The 17,512-nt window shown below is 46.9% G+C and overlaps 1 protein-coding gene across 1 annotated transcript in view; it reads left to right on the top strand.

Annotated features, from left to right (window-relative positions):
• STIM2 (stromal interaction molecule 2) overlaps positions 1-17,512 on the top strand; it is a 512,550-nt gene that overhangs the window by 263,343 nt on the left and 231,695 nt on the right. The window contains exon 2 of the mRNA XM_078678367.1: positions 5,767-5,897. Coding sequence (XP_078534493.1) covers positions 5,767-5,897 — 131 coding nt within the window. The remainder of the gene's footprint in view (positions 1-5,766; positions 5,898-17,512) is intronic.

Here is a 17,512-nt window from a genome sequence, read left to right as displayed (position 1 = left end):
CCAGAAAACTCTTGAAGGCCCGGCAGTCGGCTCCATGTCGCTCCCGGTTTCGCTTGAGTGGAAGATCTCAAGACCGCTCGTGGAGCCATCACACCTCATCCAAGTCTTCGAAATGCTCGGGTAAGTCGAAGTGCAAGAAGAAGGTGAAGTAGCACCAGCGCTCTTCGCCTTTTCCCTGTCGGTCAGCTGATACGATGTGGGATCCGGAGCGTGGTCGCTCAAAGGATCCGTCTTCGGTGCCTCCTTCAGGGACAACTCCGTGCCTCCCTCCATTTCCGGGATACGGTCGCGCAAGTGCTGCCTAAGTGGCCGGAGGGGGCCCGACCATTCTCTCCTAGGCAGGGGCGGATGGGATGGACACAGCCAAATTCTCTAGAAGATGTGGACTGGATACCACCGACTCACTGGGCAGAACGATTGCCACGTCGGTAGCCCTTTGGCGCTATGACTGGTTGAGGACATCTGGCTTTTCGGGGGATGTCCTGTCAACCCTGTTGGACATGCCTTTTGATGGCCGTCACCTTTTTGGTGATAAAGCACACTCGGCGCTTGAGTGCTTTAAGGATTCTCGGGCTGCCGCCAGATCCTTGGGCCTCACTTACCATCCACTCCAGTCTGCTTTTTGTCCCTTTCATGGCTACGGAAAGGGCACCCCACCAAGTCTGGGAGCCAGCTGGCAGGCCAGTCCATACTTTCCCCCCTCCTGCAGCAGCCTCCAAACCCTCCTAGTCTGACCCTTCAGGGCCATCAACGGCCAGTTGGTGGCAGGATTCGCCATCACCTCCCCCACTGGCAATCCATCACGTCGGACGGTGGGCTTTGCAAATAGTCTAAAGGGGCTGTTCCCTCCCCTTTGAGACTTCGCAGCCCTCTATGCCACCGTCTTTCGATCGCATGACGGAGGATCATTTGGCGTTTCTCCGCCAGGAAGTTTTAGCTCTTTTGGCCAAGCGAGATGTCGAGAGAGTACTTGCGCCAGAAGTTGGTCCTGGTTGCTGGTCCCGCTACTTTCTGGTGCCCAAGAAAGACAAAGGCCTGCGTCCTATTCTAGACCTCATGGCCCTCAACTGCTTCATCTGGAAGGAGAAGTACAGAATTCTCAAGTTGGCTAAGGTCCTGTTTGCTCTCGACCCTGGAGAGTGTATTGTGGCGTTGGACTTGCAGGACGCCTATTTCCATATTCCCGTCCTGCCAGCCCACAGACGCTACCTGCGGTTCACAGTAGGCCACGAGCATCTTCAGTTCACCGTGCTTCCCTTCGGCCTTACCAGCGCCTTTGAGTGTTCACGAAAGTAAAGGCGGTGGACGCAGCTCATTTGCGCAGATCAGGGGTTCCAGTCTTCTCCTATCTCGACGACTGGCTGTTGAAGGCGGGTTTGCCCCAGGCGATCGTCTCCCACCTCCAGACTACGGCGGATCTTCTGCACTAGCTGGGTTTCACTATAAACGTGCTGAAGTCGCACCTAAATCTCTCTCAAATGCTCCCTTTTATCAGAGCTGTTATGGACACAGTGCAGTTTTGGGCCTATCCTTCTGAACCGCGAGTCCAGGATATTCGGGCTATAATACCGATGTTTCAGCCTCTTATCCTGGATTTCGCTGAGAATAACCCTGAGGGTGCTGGGCCTCATGACCTCCTGCATCCTGCTGCTGGATCATGCCAGGTGGCATATGCAGACTCTGCAGTGGGACCTGAAGTTCCAGTGGCCGCAGCATCAGGGGAATCTTTATGACTACGTCCAGATTTCTAAGGTAACTGCACAGCAATGGTGGTTAACAGACCAGGATTGGGTCAAAGGCAGATCCCTCTCCCTTCCCCAACTAGAAATCACAGTGGTGACCGATGCATCGCTCCTGGGATGCAGCGGCAATCTGGGAGAGGTGGAGTTCAGAGGAGTCTGGTCTCTGGCGGAGTCCAGGCTCACATCAACCTGTCGGAGCTTTGGGCGATTCGCCTGACTCTGAAGGCATCCCTTCCCTCCTTTAAGGGGAAGGTAGTGCAGGTGTTCACAGACACCACCGCCATGTGGTTCTGCAACAAACATGGCGAGGTGGGACTTGGACCCTATGTCAATATGCTCTTTGCCTTTGGACATGGCGGGAACATCAAGACATGACCCTGGTGGTTCAACACCTGGCAGGTTCCCTCAACGCCATGGTGGACAAACTCAGCTGTCGGTGGTTGGTAGATCACGAATGGCGCCTTCACTCAGAGGTGGTGCAAGGTCTCTTTCAGCAGTGGGGGAGCCTTGGTTAGATCAATTTGCCACCAAAGAGCAGTTTTGCACTTTGGAGTTTCCAAGGCGGCACTCACTCAGCGACACCTTTCGTCACAAGTGGAGTTGCGGCTTCCTGTACGCCTTTCCCCCTGTGCCACTTCTGCCCTGAGTGCTGAAGATCAAGCGCGACCGGGCCCAAGTCATTCTTGTGGCTACGGACTGGGCACGAAGAGTCTGGTACCCCGAGCTCCTGATTATGGCCACTGATCCTCCGATCAGACTGCCTCTTCGGGAGGATCTTCTGTCGTAGCAGCCGGGGACGGTCCCCCCCCAAACTTGTCTAGCCTCCACCTCATTGGGTGGAGATTGAGCGGCAACACTTGACAGCTCTTGACCTTCCGCCCGAAGACTGTAACGTCATCTTGGCAGGCAGGCATCCCTCCATGAAAACTGTATACGCCTGCCGATTGAAAATGTTTGTGGCATGGTGCATAGCAAAGGCTGTGGATCCCCTCTCTGCCCCTCTTTCTGAAGTTCTTTTGTTCATCCTTTCTTTGGCCCAGCACAGCTCTGCTCTGGGCACTCTAAAAGGCTATCCTACAGCTATTTCTGTTTTTCCTCCGGCTACCAGATCAGCCCTCTTTATTCAAGTCCCCTATTGCAAACAGATTCTTATGGGCATTATTTATCTCTTTCCACCATCTCCTTTCATAATGCCCCAGTGGGACTTGAATGGCCTTTTAACTTAACTTATGTGTGCTCCCTTTGATTCGCTTCACAGCTTTCCTCTCAGGCTCCTTACCCTGAAAACTGTTTTTCTTGTTTCCATCACCTCTGCTCGCAGGGTGAGTGAGCTTCAGGCTCTTTCTTCTAAGCCACCTTTCTTCTTTGTGCATTAATACAAAGTGGTGCTTGGGACGAGACCCTTGTTCCTTCCTAAAGTGGTTACACCTTTTCACATAGGACAAATTATCGCTTTGCCCACCTTTTTCCCTTTCCCACCTCCCCAGCCTTCAAAGGAGGAGGAGAGACTCCACTGTCTGGACCCTAAACGTGCGCTGTCCTTCTACTTTGACCGCACCAAAGATTTTCGGGTGGATGATTAACTCCTTGTTGGCTATGTGGGTGCCAAGAAAGGTCGGGCTATCCAAACGCGTACCCTCTCCCGATGGATTGTCCTTTGTATAAAAATCTATTACGCTTTATCAATAAAGGAACCTCTGGTGGGGCAGCGTGCTCATTCCACTAGGGCTACGGCAGCAACTACTGCATTGGCACGTGGAGTCCCACTCCTTGACATCGGGCAGGCGGCAACGTGGGCATCTATGCACACATTCATCAGACTTTAAACTAAGGTAAGGAATCTATAACTAAGTGTCTCTTTCAGATGAACAAGTTACTTGACTTTGGTAACTATTTATCTGTAAGAGACATAGGTTAGTTATAGATTCCTTACTGCCCCAACCATCCTCCTCGCCTTGCAACTGACTTCTAGGGATAGGGACTCCCTTACAGGGCTCTAGTTGTAGCGCACCAGTGGTCAGTGTCTTTCATGGCTCTGAGCTTCTGGCATGGAAAGGTGTGTCAGAACTGATATCCGCGTGCATGGGCAGCATCCAAGTAGGCAACGTGACGTCATCCAGGCGACCACGACACGGACGACGGATGGGGAGTCGACCGACACCACCTATTGACGCGCAGGGGTGCTGCTACGAAAATATTCTCTGGATCCAGTCTGACGCCTACGGGTAATTCTAAGGTAAGGATTCTGTATCTAACCTATGTCTCTTACAGGTAAGTAACTTGTTCTTCAATTACATATCTCTGTTGCGGTATGCAATATCTTCTACAGCCTAAGACTCCACTTATCTCCAAAGCTGTTTGTGGTATTTTGCACTTAACATGTTTAGACTTTTTGCAGTCTCATAAGGATTGCTAAGGATGTTCTCCGTAGATAGAACGTGTTTCTTTAGCCCAACCTTGAAAACATGCAGGCCCTAATTAAGAGCACTTGATGACTTGGACTGTCCAAGGCATCTTAGTGTTTGGGCTACAAGGGGAATTGATATTCGTAATTGGGATTGTGTGTACAGACCTGCTAGCTTTGAAAATTATTTTAATGTGGGATGGCGGCAGGACACTCAAGTAATGGGGTTTGGAGTGGGGTGGCAGGGCATAAAACTCTACACTGCCATAGTCGAACATAGACCTAAGGAACAAAGGCTTTTGATTCTGCCTGCAATGTTCTGAGGAGGCTGTAGAACCCCCTGATGGATATCGGCTACCCAGAGCTGCCAAACCTGAGCTAAAAACCCACTCTCTGCAGGGGTTTCCAGATCACTGTGTGCCCCTATGTGATTTCAGCTCTTCACCAACAAACCATGCGAAGAGAGCCAATGTTGTGCGACACATGATGGTGCAATATGAGCTGGCAATTCTTTATGTATATTTATTTATTTATTTATTTATGGCATTTATAGAGCGCGCTGCTACCCATGGGTGTCCTGGCGCTAAGTGAAATCTCTCCGAAGGGACCGAGCCAGGCAGATACCTGGTCAACTATACTGAAAACAACCAGGTTTTTAGGTTCTTTCGAAAAATAAACAATTTTGAGATAAAGACTTACCTGAGCCCCAGAGGGTAATGGCGTTCTGTACTGGGAAACAGGATAAGTTGCCAGCATGTGAATATAGAGGGAACTGCACAAATAAGTATGGTAATACGTGAGACTATGCAAGGTTAGATGCTCTATGGGTTTTTTCTTTCTCTCGCTTTTCTCTGTGGTGATCCGCCTGTTATTGAGTCATATGGTAACTGATATAGAGTTGTTCAGGAGATGTGGAAAACCCCTGTACCACAACGACTGTCTTATAAATTTGAGACAGTTGTGTTGTTTAAAAAAAATATTCTGGTGTGTAGGTTCATGCTCTCTTTGGACCCCACATTAGGGATGAACCTTGCACATGTGTACCTTTTACCTCCATTTCGGAATAGACAGTCAATACGTGTGCTTAAGTGCTAATGTATGGAGGTAACTGTCTCTGCCTTACTCATAGTGACTCTCAATTATTGAAGTTTGCGAGAGGATACATAGTGGCGCCTGATTCTTCCATTCCTATGTAGTTAATTGAATGAACTTCCAAAAATATCTTCTAGTAATTTATCCTGGCGTATTAGAGAATATTAAGAGCTACAAGAGTTCGACGAAGAATGTATGTTTAAAAGATGATATAGGTTCTTTGGTCTTTAGTATAACGCAATAATATAGCTATTTGTTTTAGAGTAATAAAAGAAACACACTCTTGTTACGTAGGCTCATCGAGATTACCAATAACAATTACCTCCAGCTCGGTTCTCACTGCCCTTACATTATAAATATAGCTGATGTCTAAAATATATGTAAACCATTATTGTTCTATTCAATACCAGTGTTACAGTTCGAATTGGTAGTTGGCTCAAATGGTCTTCACTTGAAGAATGTTTCAAAGGCACTGAAATTATGTTGTGTTAAAACACTGATTTCGATGTGTTTCTGTTACTTTTCCAGAATTGTGTTTATCACTCATCCCACCGTGCCTTACTGAAGAAGATCGACATAGCTTGGACGCTCTCCGAATGATCCACAAGCAAATGGATGATGACAAAGATGGTGGTATTGAAGTAGAAGAAAGCAGTGAGGTAAGGACTGGATGTTCTTAATCATTGGGTTTTCCTTTTTTTTTAATAATGCATACATGTCATGAATAATGGAACCTAAAAGGAAAGCTAATCTGCACTCCCCTGGGCTTATGGAACCTTTGTGCACATACTTGTTTCTCCATAGGTTGGTGTAGTTAAAATGGCAGATAGCACATAACGTAGTACATTTATATGTTGAGATCTAACTTCATTTTCTGGTGACTATACATTTGAAATGCAAAGTTGACCTATTGTTTTAAGACCTTGCCGAAAGACCGCTTTTAGCTGTTTGTTCCTGAACACCCTTTGTGGACATTTGTAATGCTTTGCGTGGGTTTTTTAGTCAGCTTATTTGCTACCATTTGTTGATTTTCTTGCCAGTCTCATTTGCTTGATTGCTTTTTCAGTGGCTGACTTCCCATTTCTTATGTTTGTCCCTTCCCTGGACCGTACATTCTTTAACATCTTTTGATTGGATGGCTTGTGACCTTCCAATGCTTGCCTTCAATTAACTTTTTATGGTCTGACTTGACAGTGCAGATGCTGCCAGACTACTGTGTGATAATTAACCGGGGAAAGGATTCTACCCCACCCATATGTTGGCAGCCAGGAGTACAGGTTTTGATTGGGTAGAAGTTGTGTGCTCTCAAAAAAAGTGCTTGCCGTCCACACAGCTGTAAACATATATATATATAGGAATATTCTTGTTAATGAAGTAGAAGCAATGGTGAGTTCAACAACCGGAATAGGTTTTTTAAATAGATCTGTCTGCTACGTCTCTGTGAAGCTTTTGAATTTAATCCAGAGTGTGCAGTTCCTGTATAGGTGCGGAATCTACTGCGGGGGAGCCCTCGTAGTCAACAACGGGCTCCGTTTCGAACCTGAGTCGGTTCCATATGCTTTTTAGGAACCGCCGGGATCACCTTCTGCTCTGGTGCACGGCGTCCGTGCCCGGAAGTGTCACATTCCTGGTCCTGAGGAGAACCGGACAAAGGGTCTGGTTCGAAACGCGTCGACCCCGTTGTTGTCCCTGTTAAAAGATTTATGTTATTTGATGTATTTGGCAATTGCACGAATTAAGACGTTTATGTTAGGAAAACTGTTGATTCAGGAAGATTCCTACATGTACTAGAAAAACGTTGGAATTATTATTTGACGTGGGGATTAGGCAGTGTATTCACCAGTTACATGAGCACTGGGTTGTTTGTTGGATGTCGCAAGTGAGAATGTGGTGTTGTTGAGGAAGAGTGTTGGATTGATTGTGTGAGTGAAAGGTTCGGATTGATTGGGGGTATCACATTGAGTTGAGGAGTTTGTATATGTTGTTTGATTTATTGTCTTTTTACACATGTATATAAAATGCTTTTGATAGAAATAAGGTCTAATTGATTCTCAAAATAAAACATTGACTGATGAATGAATCTCCTAGTGCATTTATATGTTTGAGTCATATATGCAGTTGAAAAATCTTTACAAAGTGACACAGGAGGCCACATACATAGGAGGTTTAGAGAGCATAGTGTTATAGAACAGGAGTCATTTTGTCAAAGGTGCGCCATAGGCAAGAAACAAACGAGAATCACAGCACAGTGTTAAAGAGGCACAGAAGGCAACTAGGGCAGGAAAGATACCGAGAGCATAGTGCTGCCGAAGTTCGAAAGTATTGTCAAAGAGGCACAGGAGGCACAAGGGAAGAATTCGAGGGTTTAAGAAACTAATTTGTATAAGCACACACCAAGCAACAGGCATACCCCATGTGCCCCTTCCGCCCCCACCCGAAACACACTTAAAAGCTGGCTCGGTTGTGCTTGCAAAGAAAGAGATGGAAGAACTGTACTGTCTGTTTTGTGCATGCGCTCCATGGCCTCTTAAGCGTAGGCGCTAAAGTTCCTCTTGGTGCACGAAAAAGTAGCCCGGACAATACGTGCTAACAGCATGGAACCAAATAAGGGGTACAGTCAGATAGTGCTCCGCCCCCTAGAGAGGCCTACTATGCGCCTGCAAAAAATACTGACAGCATGGCACGAGCAGCGTATTCAAGCGCACCCTGCCCCTCAGCCCATGGCGTGGGCCCACATCGAGCCTAGGAAAGTAAAACATGGAGGGCGCTGTGGTATGCCTCCCAGAGACGAGTGCAGTGTTCTTCAGGCCACCAGTTCGAATCCCGTGCGTTCCATCCCAGGCTGGTAAATTGAGTGCGATTAAACGTATTATTAGTAGCTTGTGTTATTAACAGGGCTTAACATGGTAGAGGTGTAGAATAGGGTGCTTTAATAAACACACTGTTGTTATGATTTTTAACATTGTTGTCGGCATTTTGGTGTTGTTTTGATTTACTAACTCTGCTTAACGGCTTCTTTATTTCCAGCAAAAAATATCCGAGTAGCTCCTGGCTCTGCCATACGTAGATTTTCCCCGATAAGACGGACTACGGGCCAGATGCCATTTTTGTTAGGTAACCTTTAATGCGTTTAAACTTTTAATCAGGATATTGTGCTATTATGTTCGAACTTATTTGAGTCCCATGAAAGGGATTTACATTATTGAAACTCCCCAGGGCAATTAAAACTTACTTCGAACACGAAGGAATTTAGATCCCTTGAGGAACTCTTTGTACTTTTGTCCACTTAGAACGAAGCCTGCACCAACAACATAGGTATTCAGTGATTGGATCATTCAGTTTGACGTAAGCAGCCACTCAGTAAACGTTGCTTTTGTTTCCAGTTATGATTAAGTGAAAGCTCAATCTCTGAAGCGTTTTTTCTGTGTTGACGGTGTACCTGGTATTCCTCAAAATGTGGTGCCACTTAAACTGTCAGATGTTTAACCTATGATTTCCTCTCACCGGCTTTGCCTGGAGGATTTAACAGCACACATTTTTTTTATTTTACATAGTTGGTGCCAAATGTCCGACCGACTTTTCGGCGTTATATGAAAAGTAAATATTTTTCAGCATTGTGTTAATATTAAGTTCCTATTTTGTTTTCTAAAAATTACTAGCCTTTAGAAGTATATTGTGTTCACAATGAAAACATAAATATAGTGATGTTCCTTCCGGTCTCGTTGTTACTATAAATAAATATATATATTTATATATCACAAATACTTCCCATCCGTGGAAGAAACGGGTCGCACTATGGATTAGATTGCAATAGTCTTTGATAATTTATTCCATTAACAAAGATTTTTACTAGGAACTAAACAGAAATCCAATGCGTTTCGGTCTCCACCGAAATATATATTTATAATAAAATTATGTCCTCTGTTTTGCTTTTGGCATGATCCCATGATCCATGTAAAAAGAAGAAACAAAAAATGTCCCCAAGGGTAGTCTCTCTGGCTCCCCCCATGGGGCCTAGGGTAGCAGGGTATCCTTACCCTGCCACCCTATATCTTTTTTATCTTTTTTTTAAACTTCAGGACACTTGACTAATGCATAGATTCATCAACCAAAATTACGATCGCAATAGTTGCGAAACAGCTATTGCGATCGCAATTTCTGTTACCGCAATTCATGATAGTAAAAACAACCAAATTGTGAATTCGCAAAAAAATATTTTGCGAGTTCGCAATTAAATTAGCAGAATCAATGTGCGATTCTGTAATAGCGATGTTCCACTGATTCTGCGAAATCATTTGCGAACTCGCAAAATAATCGCAAAGCAAATTCATCAATAATCGCAATTTGCGAAAAACCCCAAAATCGCTATTAGCGAGGCGCAATTTAAGAAGAACTCAAACCAGGTGGTAACTATAAAGTTCAATTGGAAAAAAAAAAAATCCTAACAAGATACAGGTGCGGGGCAAAACAAACACACTTAAGGAGACACAGTAGGAGCATGAGGACATTCAAAATGCCAGGACTCTACATCGTGGTAAGGCGGCGAAGGCTCCAGGCTGCAGCCCGGAACCAATGCAGGATCCAGGAGCGCATCTTCCGGCTGCGGATCACACTCCTGGGCCAGACTGAAGAGGAGATCTACTCAAAATACAGGCTGAATGGGGCAATGGATAACCAAGCTCATTCGAGACCTAGACCCCCTGATGCAGCACCCAACAAGGAGGACCAATGCGGTGCCCACCCATGTCCAGGTGCTGTGCTGCCTGCACCTCCTGGCCTCCGGAAGCTTCCAGGGGATAGTTGCAGTTGCAGGGGGGACCTCCCAGAGCACACTGTCCCGCTGCCTACAGAGTTTCCTGGACGCCATGCTGACCCGGATACACCATTACATAACCTTCCCAACCACCCAACAGGACTTAAATCTAACAAAGCTTCAATTCTACAACATTGCGCAATTCCCCCATGTAATTGGATGCATTGACTATACCTACATCTGCCCACCCGCTGAGACAGAATACATGTACCGGAACCGCAAGTCCTACCACTCACTCAACATCCAGATGGTCTGCAATGCAAAGACAATCATCACCGACATAGTGGCCCAATACCCGGGGAGCACGCATGATTCTTTCAAATTCAGGCACAGCGGCATACACACCCGCTTGGCCAGCGGTGACTTTGGCGAAGGACACCTCCTAGGTAAGTACACATGCCCACATACAGTACGTCAAGCCCATGTAGCTGCGCGTGACAGGCACTGACCCTCTGCTCCTTTCCTTCAGGTGACCGCGCCTATGGCCTCCGTGAGTACCTTCTGACCCCATACCTCAAACCTGCCTCACCACAGGAACGGCGATACAATGCAGCGCACATTCGCACCAGGAATGTCATTGAACGGACATTTGGGATGTTAAAGAGCCGATTCCGCATCCTACATAAGACTGGTGGGGCCCTCAAAGACCAGCCTGAGGTCTGCTGGCGCATCGTGGCCGTGTGTGCCATACTCCACAATGTTGCTATAAAGCAGAGAATTTCTGTGGAGATCTCTGGCAGTGAGTCGGAGGGGGACAACCACCCACCTGCACATGTGCGTCATGCACGCGGGGAAAATCCTGCTGAAGGACACAGGCGCCGCAACAACATCACACTGAATTATTTTTAGTGCTCCCATACCCCTCACACAACACTGCACTCATGCATGCCAAATGAAATAATGACATGAGTAGGATTTGCGTTTTAAATAAATTCTTATTATAATGTAAACAGGATCTTTTTTTTACATTTTTTGGTTCACAAAACATGAAAACTGTATGAAGTCATACAGCCCCATGATTGGGAAGCAGGCCTGCTTTGTACTTCAGCATGGCACTGCTGCTAATAGTCAGTAAATCACTAGCGCCTCCGGCCGGACGCACCCTATCGCCTCTCCACATCCACCTCGCCAGTATCGGGCCTTGATGCTGCAGGGCCTGGTACTGCGGCGTCGTTCTTGTACCACCGGCAGGGACAGTCTGCTGAGACTGGAGGTACCCTCACTGGCATCATCCGCCCCCTTGCATGGGCATTGGCCACATACCTGCTGGTTCTGGACAGCGTTTGTGACCTGTTCCAACGCCCTAGCAACATCATGGCAGCATTGCACCATCTGGCATTGCATTGCCAGGGACCGGCGTGATAGTTGGGAAGTAGCATTCCCGATCAGGTGGTTTGACCTGGTGTATGCCGATAGGCGGGTCAGCAGCTGGCGGTGGCGGCGGCGGCTGATGTCCTGCTGTGACACCATGATCTGGCTATTCTCCCTCACAGCAGCCATTAACGCCTGCAAGCTTTCGGTGAGCTGGCTCACGTTGAGCGCTGTCTTGTAAAGCTGCAGCTACATGGCTGCCATGTGCCGTGCCTGCTTTTGGTGGACAGCTAGCATCCGGCGTTCGATGCCAAGCCCTTGTTCCTGATCATGTTGACCCCGGTCCGCCCGTGTTGCCACGTTGCCCTGCTGCCTCATAAGGCCACTTGACTGCGACCGCACAGTGGCTGTACGCGGTGTCTGCCTCCTGGGTGGTGGTGTGGCCTGTTCCACTGCCATGTGTGACGCATGGGGTGGTTGCTCTCCTCCTGTGGCTAAAGGGGTGGCCCCGTTTGCATGGGGAGGTGGTTGTACTGGTGCAGGTGTGTCTGAAGGTCCAGGTCGTGGGGCAGGATGGCTCTCTCCCTTGGTGTCCTCTGTGTTCTCCTCAATTTGGAGTACCTCGCTGTCTGTGCTCTGTGGTTCAGCAGCACCTGTGATGTAAATGGGTGCATGATTAATGATATGAATCTTGCACATGGGATGTTGCGACATGCATGCAGGCTTGCATTCCCTGACTGGCGTTAGGGACATGTTTCACTTGACAGGTCTGGCTGTGTGTGGCTATCAGGAAACTATTATCACACTACAGGTCCCACAATGCAATATGGCGTTTCTGATGTGCATGGCCTGCATTACTGGGGTTATCAGATGGCTAGCTCTGGGGGCATGGGCATTGTTAGGGGACGGGGTCGCAGTTGCATGGCTCTTACCTTTGGATTGTTGGGTGGGTCGGGAGGTGTCCAGCTGGGTGACCCCCACGCAGGCTGCAGGGTTGATGGTCTCCTCCACCAGGTCTTCAAGTGGTGTGTTAAGTGCAACTGTGGTGTCTCCTCCTCCCGTCGCATGTTGCTCCCCAGCCTCTCTGCAATGCGCTCTTTGGCACGTCTGAGGTCGTACCACCTCTTCTTTAGCTCATCAATAGATCGCTGGGTCACTCCGACAGAGTTGACCTTAGCCCTGATGCGCTGCCAAATGCGCCTCTTGTCTGCTTCAGGGACCTTCCGGGATTGCTTCCCAAAGAGCCTATCATGGTCCCTGCTTACACGCTCGACGAGGAACTCCAGCTCCTGTTTAGAAAATTAAATTTTTCTTTTTCTGCCGGGTGCACTGCTTCCTGCTGCTTCCTGGGACATTCTGGTTCTGGATGTGTGTCCTGTTGTGGGGCTGCAAGGTGTGTCTGAAGGAGCTCAGTGCTGTGCCTCTTCCTCTCTCCAGCTCTGTGTTCAGAATGAGTGAGGGAACTGCCTACTTCCTGGTTGTGATGTCATCATTGTGCTTGAAATGCGACTTCCCGTTTTTGCGATCCCGCAGTTAGCGAGATTGCAATTTGCAATTTCGGTAATTCCGAAATCGCAATTTCAACATGGGAAACCGGCGATTCTCCGATTTTTGTAGGATTTAGCGGAATTCGCAATCGGCATTGCGGCCGACTGCGAATCGCTTTTTTGGTTGGCTTTTATTAATGCATCCTATTCTGCGAATTCTAATTTGCAATTCGGTATTTTTCGCAAATTAGAATTCGCAGAATCTGGGCTTGATACATCTGGGGGTTAGTCCCTAAGTCCTGTAAGGGCTGTCGGCAACATTTTTAGGTCTCGCCTGAGCCAGCGCATGGGTTGCTCTGGCAAGACATTTAGTAGCTGCTTTAGAAGTGCTACCTTGCCAGCCACCAGCTTGCTATCACGCACACAAGCGCGCAACGTGCCCAGTTGCCATCTGGCTCTCAGCGCGCGTGTGAAACCCCTCCCCTACCTTCTCCCACTCCCTCAACGTCCGCTTTATTTTCCTTTCACTTTCGCGCGGCCGTGTCACTTTCACAGCTGCGCGGCTATCAGCTTCATTTTTTTTTTTAAACTTTCAGCGCGATGCGCACGCTGGCTAAACACTTATAAAATCCCAAAGGCGAGACTAATGGCTATGCCAGTGCTTGTTGTATAGTGCACTGATATTGCCAATAATCCCGAGATTTTGGCAATAACGAAAATAAGACACTGAGCATTACTTCATGGCAGGAAAAGGACAAGAACTTAAAGGGATATTTGGGTAAATTAAAGAATAAGTTAACCCAGAAATAAAACAACATTTAACAGAATGTGTTTATTGATAGTAGGTAACTGCAAGTGCCAATTTGGCAATCTTTCTTCTGATGCACCAAGAGCAATCTACTGAGACTCAACAATCGAGGAGGATGCATGAGATGAAGTTTACCGGTCAGTAGGCAGTCTGAAAAACTGGCACCCTTTGCCACACATTAGCAAACACTTGAATTCTTGTCATGCATGACACCTTCAACCAATAGCAGATTCCAATCTGGTATTTTGAACACTATTCATCTAATGATAAACACAAAATACAAGTCTCAAAATGCACAGCATGTTTGCAGCAAAAAGCCATGATAAACTGAAGGTTTTAACTTGAACGGAGAAACTTGTCACAATACGTTTCTGGCCATTTCTTTAACAAGTGCGGCCCCAACCCAGTCCCAAAAGGCTGTGCAATGTCGGATTATATTTTTATCAGAGAAATGTTTGTACCAAATCCAGCCCTTGCTGTCCTGAAATGCAGATTTCCTTCCAAACCCATACTTGAACAGCACTCAACCTATCACACTGTTCTTCTGAACTTGCCTGCAGCAAGGCAGCAACCAACACTCACTAACCTGCTGCCACCAGCACTGCCTGCACCCCTCTCTCTTACTAAAGGCCCAGGATCAGACTAGAGTGAAACACAAAGGTTGCGAATCAGATGCTGATCTTCACCAGGCAGCTGCTACCAATGACAACCAACAGGAAAGCGTCTCGCGTTACGAAATGACAGGCAGACCTGTAGACACTGTATCTTCCGTGTTGAAAGAGTGATGGCCATCTTAGAGAGGAAAGTTGCATCATTTATGTTGGGGAGGGAAGAGAATATGACATTGAACAAAATTGCCTATGCATGATTTTTCTGCAAAAGCACGTGTTTCATATCGTACTCATTCCCACCTGAAATTTTTGTTGACCAGCACCTCAAGGTGTTCCATTGGTAGTAACATAAATGTCACTGTTCTATGCATGCAGGATTGGTGTACCATACTGAACTGATAATGCTCAATTCAAATAAACTTTATTGGCATGAGAATACCAAAGGAGCAATTCTTACAAGATGTACTATGTGGGTTTTAACTCCTAAACCAAATGTAATGTTCGAACTGAACGGTACTATCGGGGCTCTGGCGTATCCCTTCATGCACGTTCCTCGCCATACATGCTGCTGTGCCTTGGACGAGGCAGGGCTGTAGAAACTCTGCACTGAGGCTCAGAGAAGTGAAAAGAACAAGAAGAGCACGGAGCGAATAAGACCGCAATTAAAAAAAAACCGAGTCGTTCGGCAAAGCTGCTTTCACGCGAATACAGATGAACACAATAATCAGCAAACTACCTATTGAGGAAACTGATCAGTTTAGCGCCTAGCCAGATAACAATTATATTAATAATGCAGCAAGGATATATTTAAAAAAAAGAGCACTGAAAAAAGGCCCTCTTGCGCCCTCGTTTCCGACCTAGCCACTCATTCCTTAACTAGCTGGATAAAGTTAATCTACTTAGAACAGCATCGACCTCTGCCTGACCGAGGTGCCCGGGACAGACAACCCTCTCCATATAGGACCAGCTGATCCCAGAAACAATCTGTTGATGAGATTGCACAGCACTACTCTGTTTCTGAGTGACGATTTTATGAATTCTTACCACAGTCATAACATTTCAGGGGCTCCGCTATCGAGAGAGGCCATAAGGCAAGGAGGCACAGGCTTACTGCCAGTACAGACATCTTCAGGACAGGGAGAGCCACGCTACACGACGGCGCTGGGGCTGAGGAAGTGGAGAATGACAGAAGTGTCATGTGACGCGGCATGGCCTGACGGAGTGGGAGGGGAGGAGTGCAGTCATGTGATACTGGAATGCAGCCTGCCGTGCAGCTGGCACACTGCACGCCGCTAATTACTACGCTAGCTCCCGAGACACACAGACTATGGGAGGGGACATTAGAGATAAGGCGGGAAATACAGGAGACTTTGGCCATTTGCGTGCTTTCTTTTGTGGAAGCCTTACACAATGGCCAATCAAATGCGTGGCTGTAAAAAAAAAAAAAACACGAGAAAAGCTGGGAGTTGGAAGTTCTTACAATACGCCTTGCAGAGTAGCGCATGTGCGCTGGCTCAGGCGAGACCTAAAAATTGCAGGACTATTAACCTGTACCATGTACCCTACATTTTTACCTCTGGATCTGTGAATACTACGGATATACTCATTACTTATTTCCTGTTAAAAGTGATCAATAATGTGGTTTTATTTCAAGGGCCATTATTTCAAATATCATGTCAGGTTTTTCAACAGGATCTACAGGCCTCTCTGGTCTTAACAATAGTTCTTTTGGTATTTGCACTGCCTTCCCCAGTAGCAATGGGGTATGCACTATCAAAACATATATTCCATGCAAAAAGGTTTCTGTATCTACAGGAATTGCTCAGACCTGCTGTCCCAAGTCACCTAGAGCTAAGAGTGACAGCATCCTACCTGGTGTAATACCTGGAGTGTAACATACCATCGACCCATCCTCCAAAAAAGAGATGGTCATATTCAGTGTACTCAGCTGGTCTCTTTCAAGAAGATTGACTGGTGCCTCTGGGGAGTATAACAATAATTCTTCAATCTGTGTATCTCCTATTGTGATGTTCAGTAAAGGGAACCCTCCTGACAGCCCCAGAAAACCCTCTTGTGTCCATTGATTTGTGAGAAAGTGGTCGTGTTCCTTCCATTATACAAAATATAGTGGTTTTATTATCTATTAAAAACCTATAGGGGTGACCTTCAATGGCTACCGTCAGAGTGGGTTCCTCATCTGATCTGTGGCTTATCGATAGGATTGGACACACAGTGGGTGTCTGTGAGAGCTCTACTGTACAGCTGTTGATTGATGTCCCTCTGGTTGTTTGAGATTGTGCAGAAAACTCATCATCACTCCTCCCATGTGGACCTTTGTAGGTCCTCCTGTAGTGTTTCTGAGAACTTGAGGTATATTTTGTGGCATTTTCTCCTGTTATGCATTCCACTGGCCTGTGGGGGTTGTTGAGGAGCCCACTGCATCTGCTGTACCCCCGTCTGTGTCTGTAGAGTGAACCATCCCTGCTCTTGCTCATCATTCTGCTTTGCTCTATATTCCCTTGCAAAAGGACTCGTATTGCCACAATATTTAGCACTGCTGTCCTGCCCTGTATCCTCCTTGTCTTTTTCCATGCACTGACCCATGGCCTTCTAAAAAACCTCCCCGTCTTTTCCCCATATGACTTACAATCTTCCCTCCTGATGCCTGCCCTAGCACTGGCGTTGTGACAGCCGTTTCTGGTGCTGCTACAAGTGCCCCATCTGTACTTGGTTATTTAACCTTCTGTTGCAGCAACATATCTGTGGCCCTCTCTGCCTGATTTGTCCTTTTCTTTCTTTTGCTTGAAATAATGTATTATATGAGCTTATATTTCTGGCTATGGTTTAGCCTCTATTCCCACTCCTCCATCTGGGTTTGCTTGTATATCCGTGGGCAGGCCTCGTTTCAATAGATTATAAAATAACATTAAGTTTTCACCCGCGTTTTCCCAATTACATCCTTCTTCCTGTACCCATTGTTCTTTCATTCTGGTGATAAATTCAGCATGTATTCATTCCGTTTTATACTCTGCCGTAAGATTTTCAATGTTGTTATGTTATCGTTACTTATAAAGTGCGACAATTACCCGTAGGTGTCCTGGCGCTGAACCACTAATTCACTGAGTACAGTAAAAGGGGGCTGGACTAGCGGGAGAAAAGCCAGGTTTTCAGTCCTCTCCGGAAGGTGAGCAGGTCCAGGGCCCTTCTCAAACTAGGGGGGAGCTCGTTCCAAGCTTTGGCTGCA

This window comes from Lissotriton helveticus, chromosome 2_2, assembly GCF_964261635.1.
Source record: "Lissotriton helveticus chromosome 2_2, aLisHel1.1, whole genome shotgun sequence".
In the NCBI taxonomy this organism is placed as follows: Eukaryota; Metazoa; Chordata; class Amphibia; order Caudata; family Salamandridae; genus Lissotriton; species Lissotriton helveticus.
The sequence above is the reverse complement of the archived record's forward strand: the minus strand, read 5'-3'. Positions and strand labels throughout refer to the sequence as shown.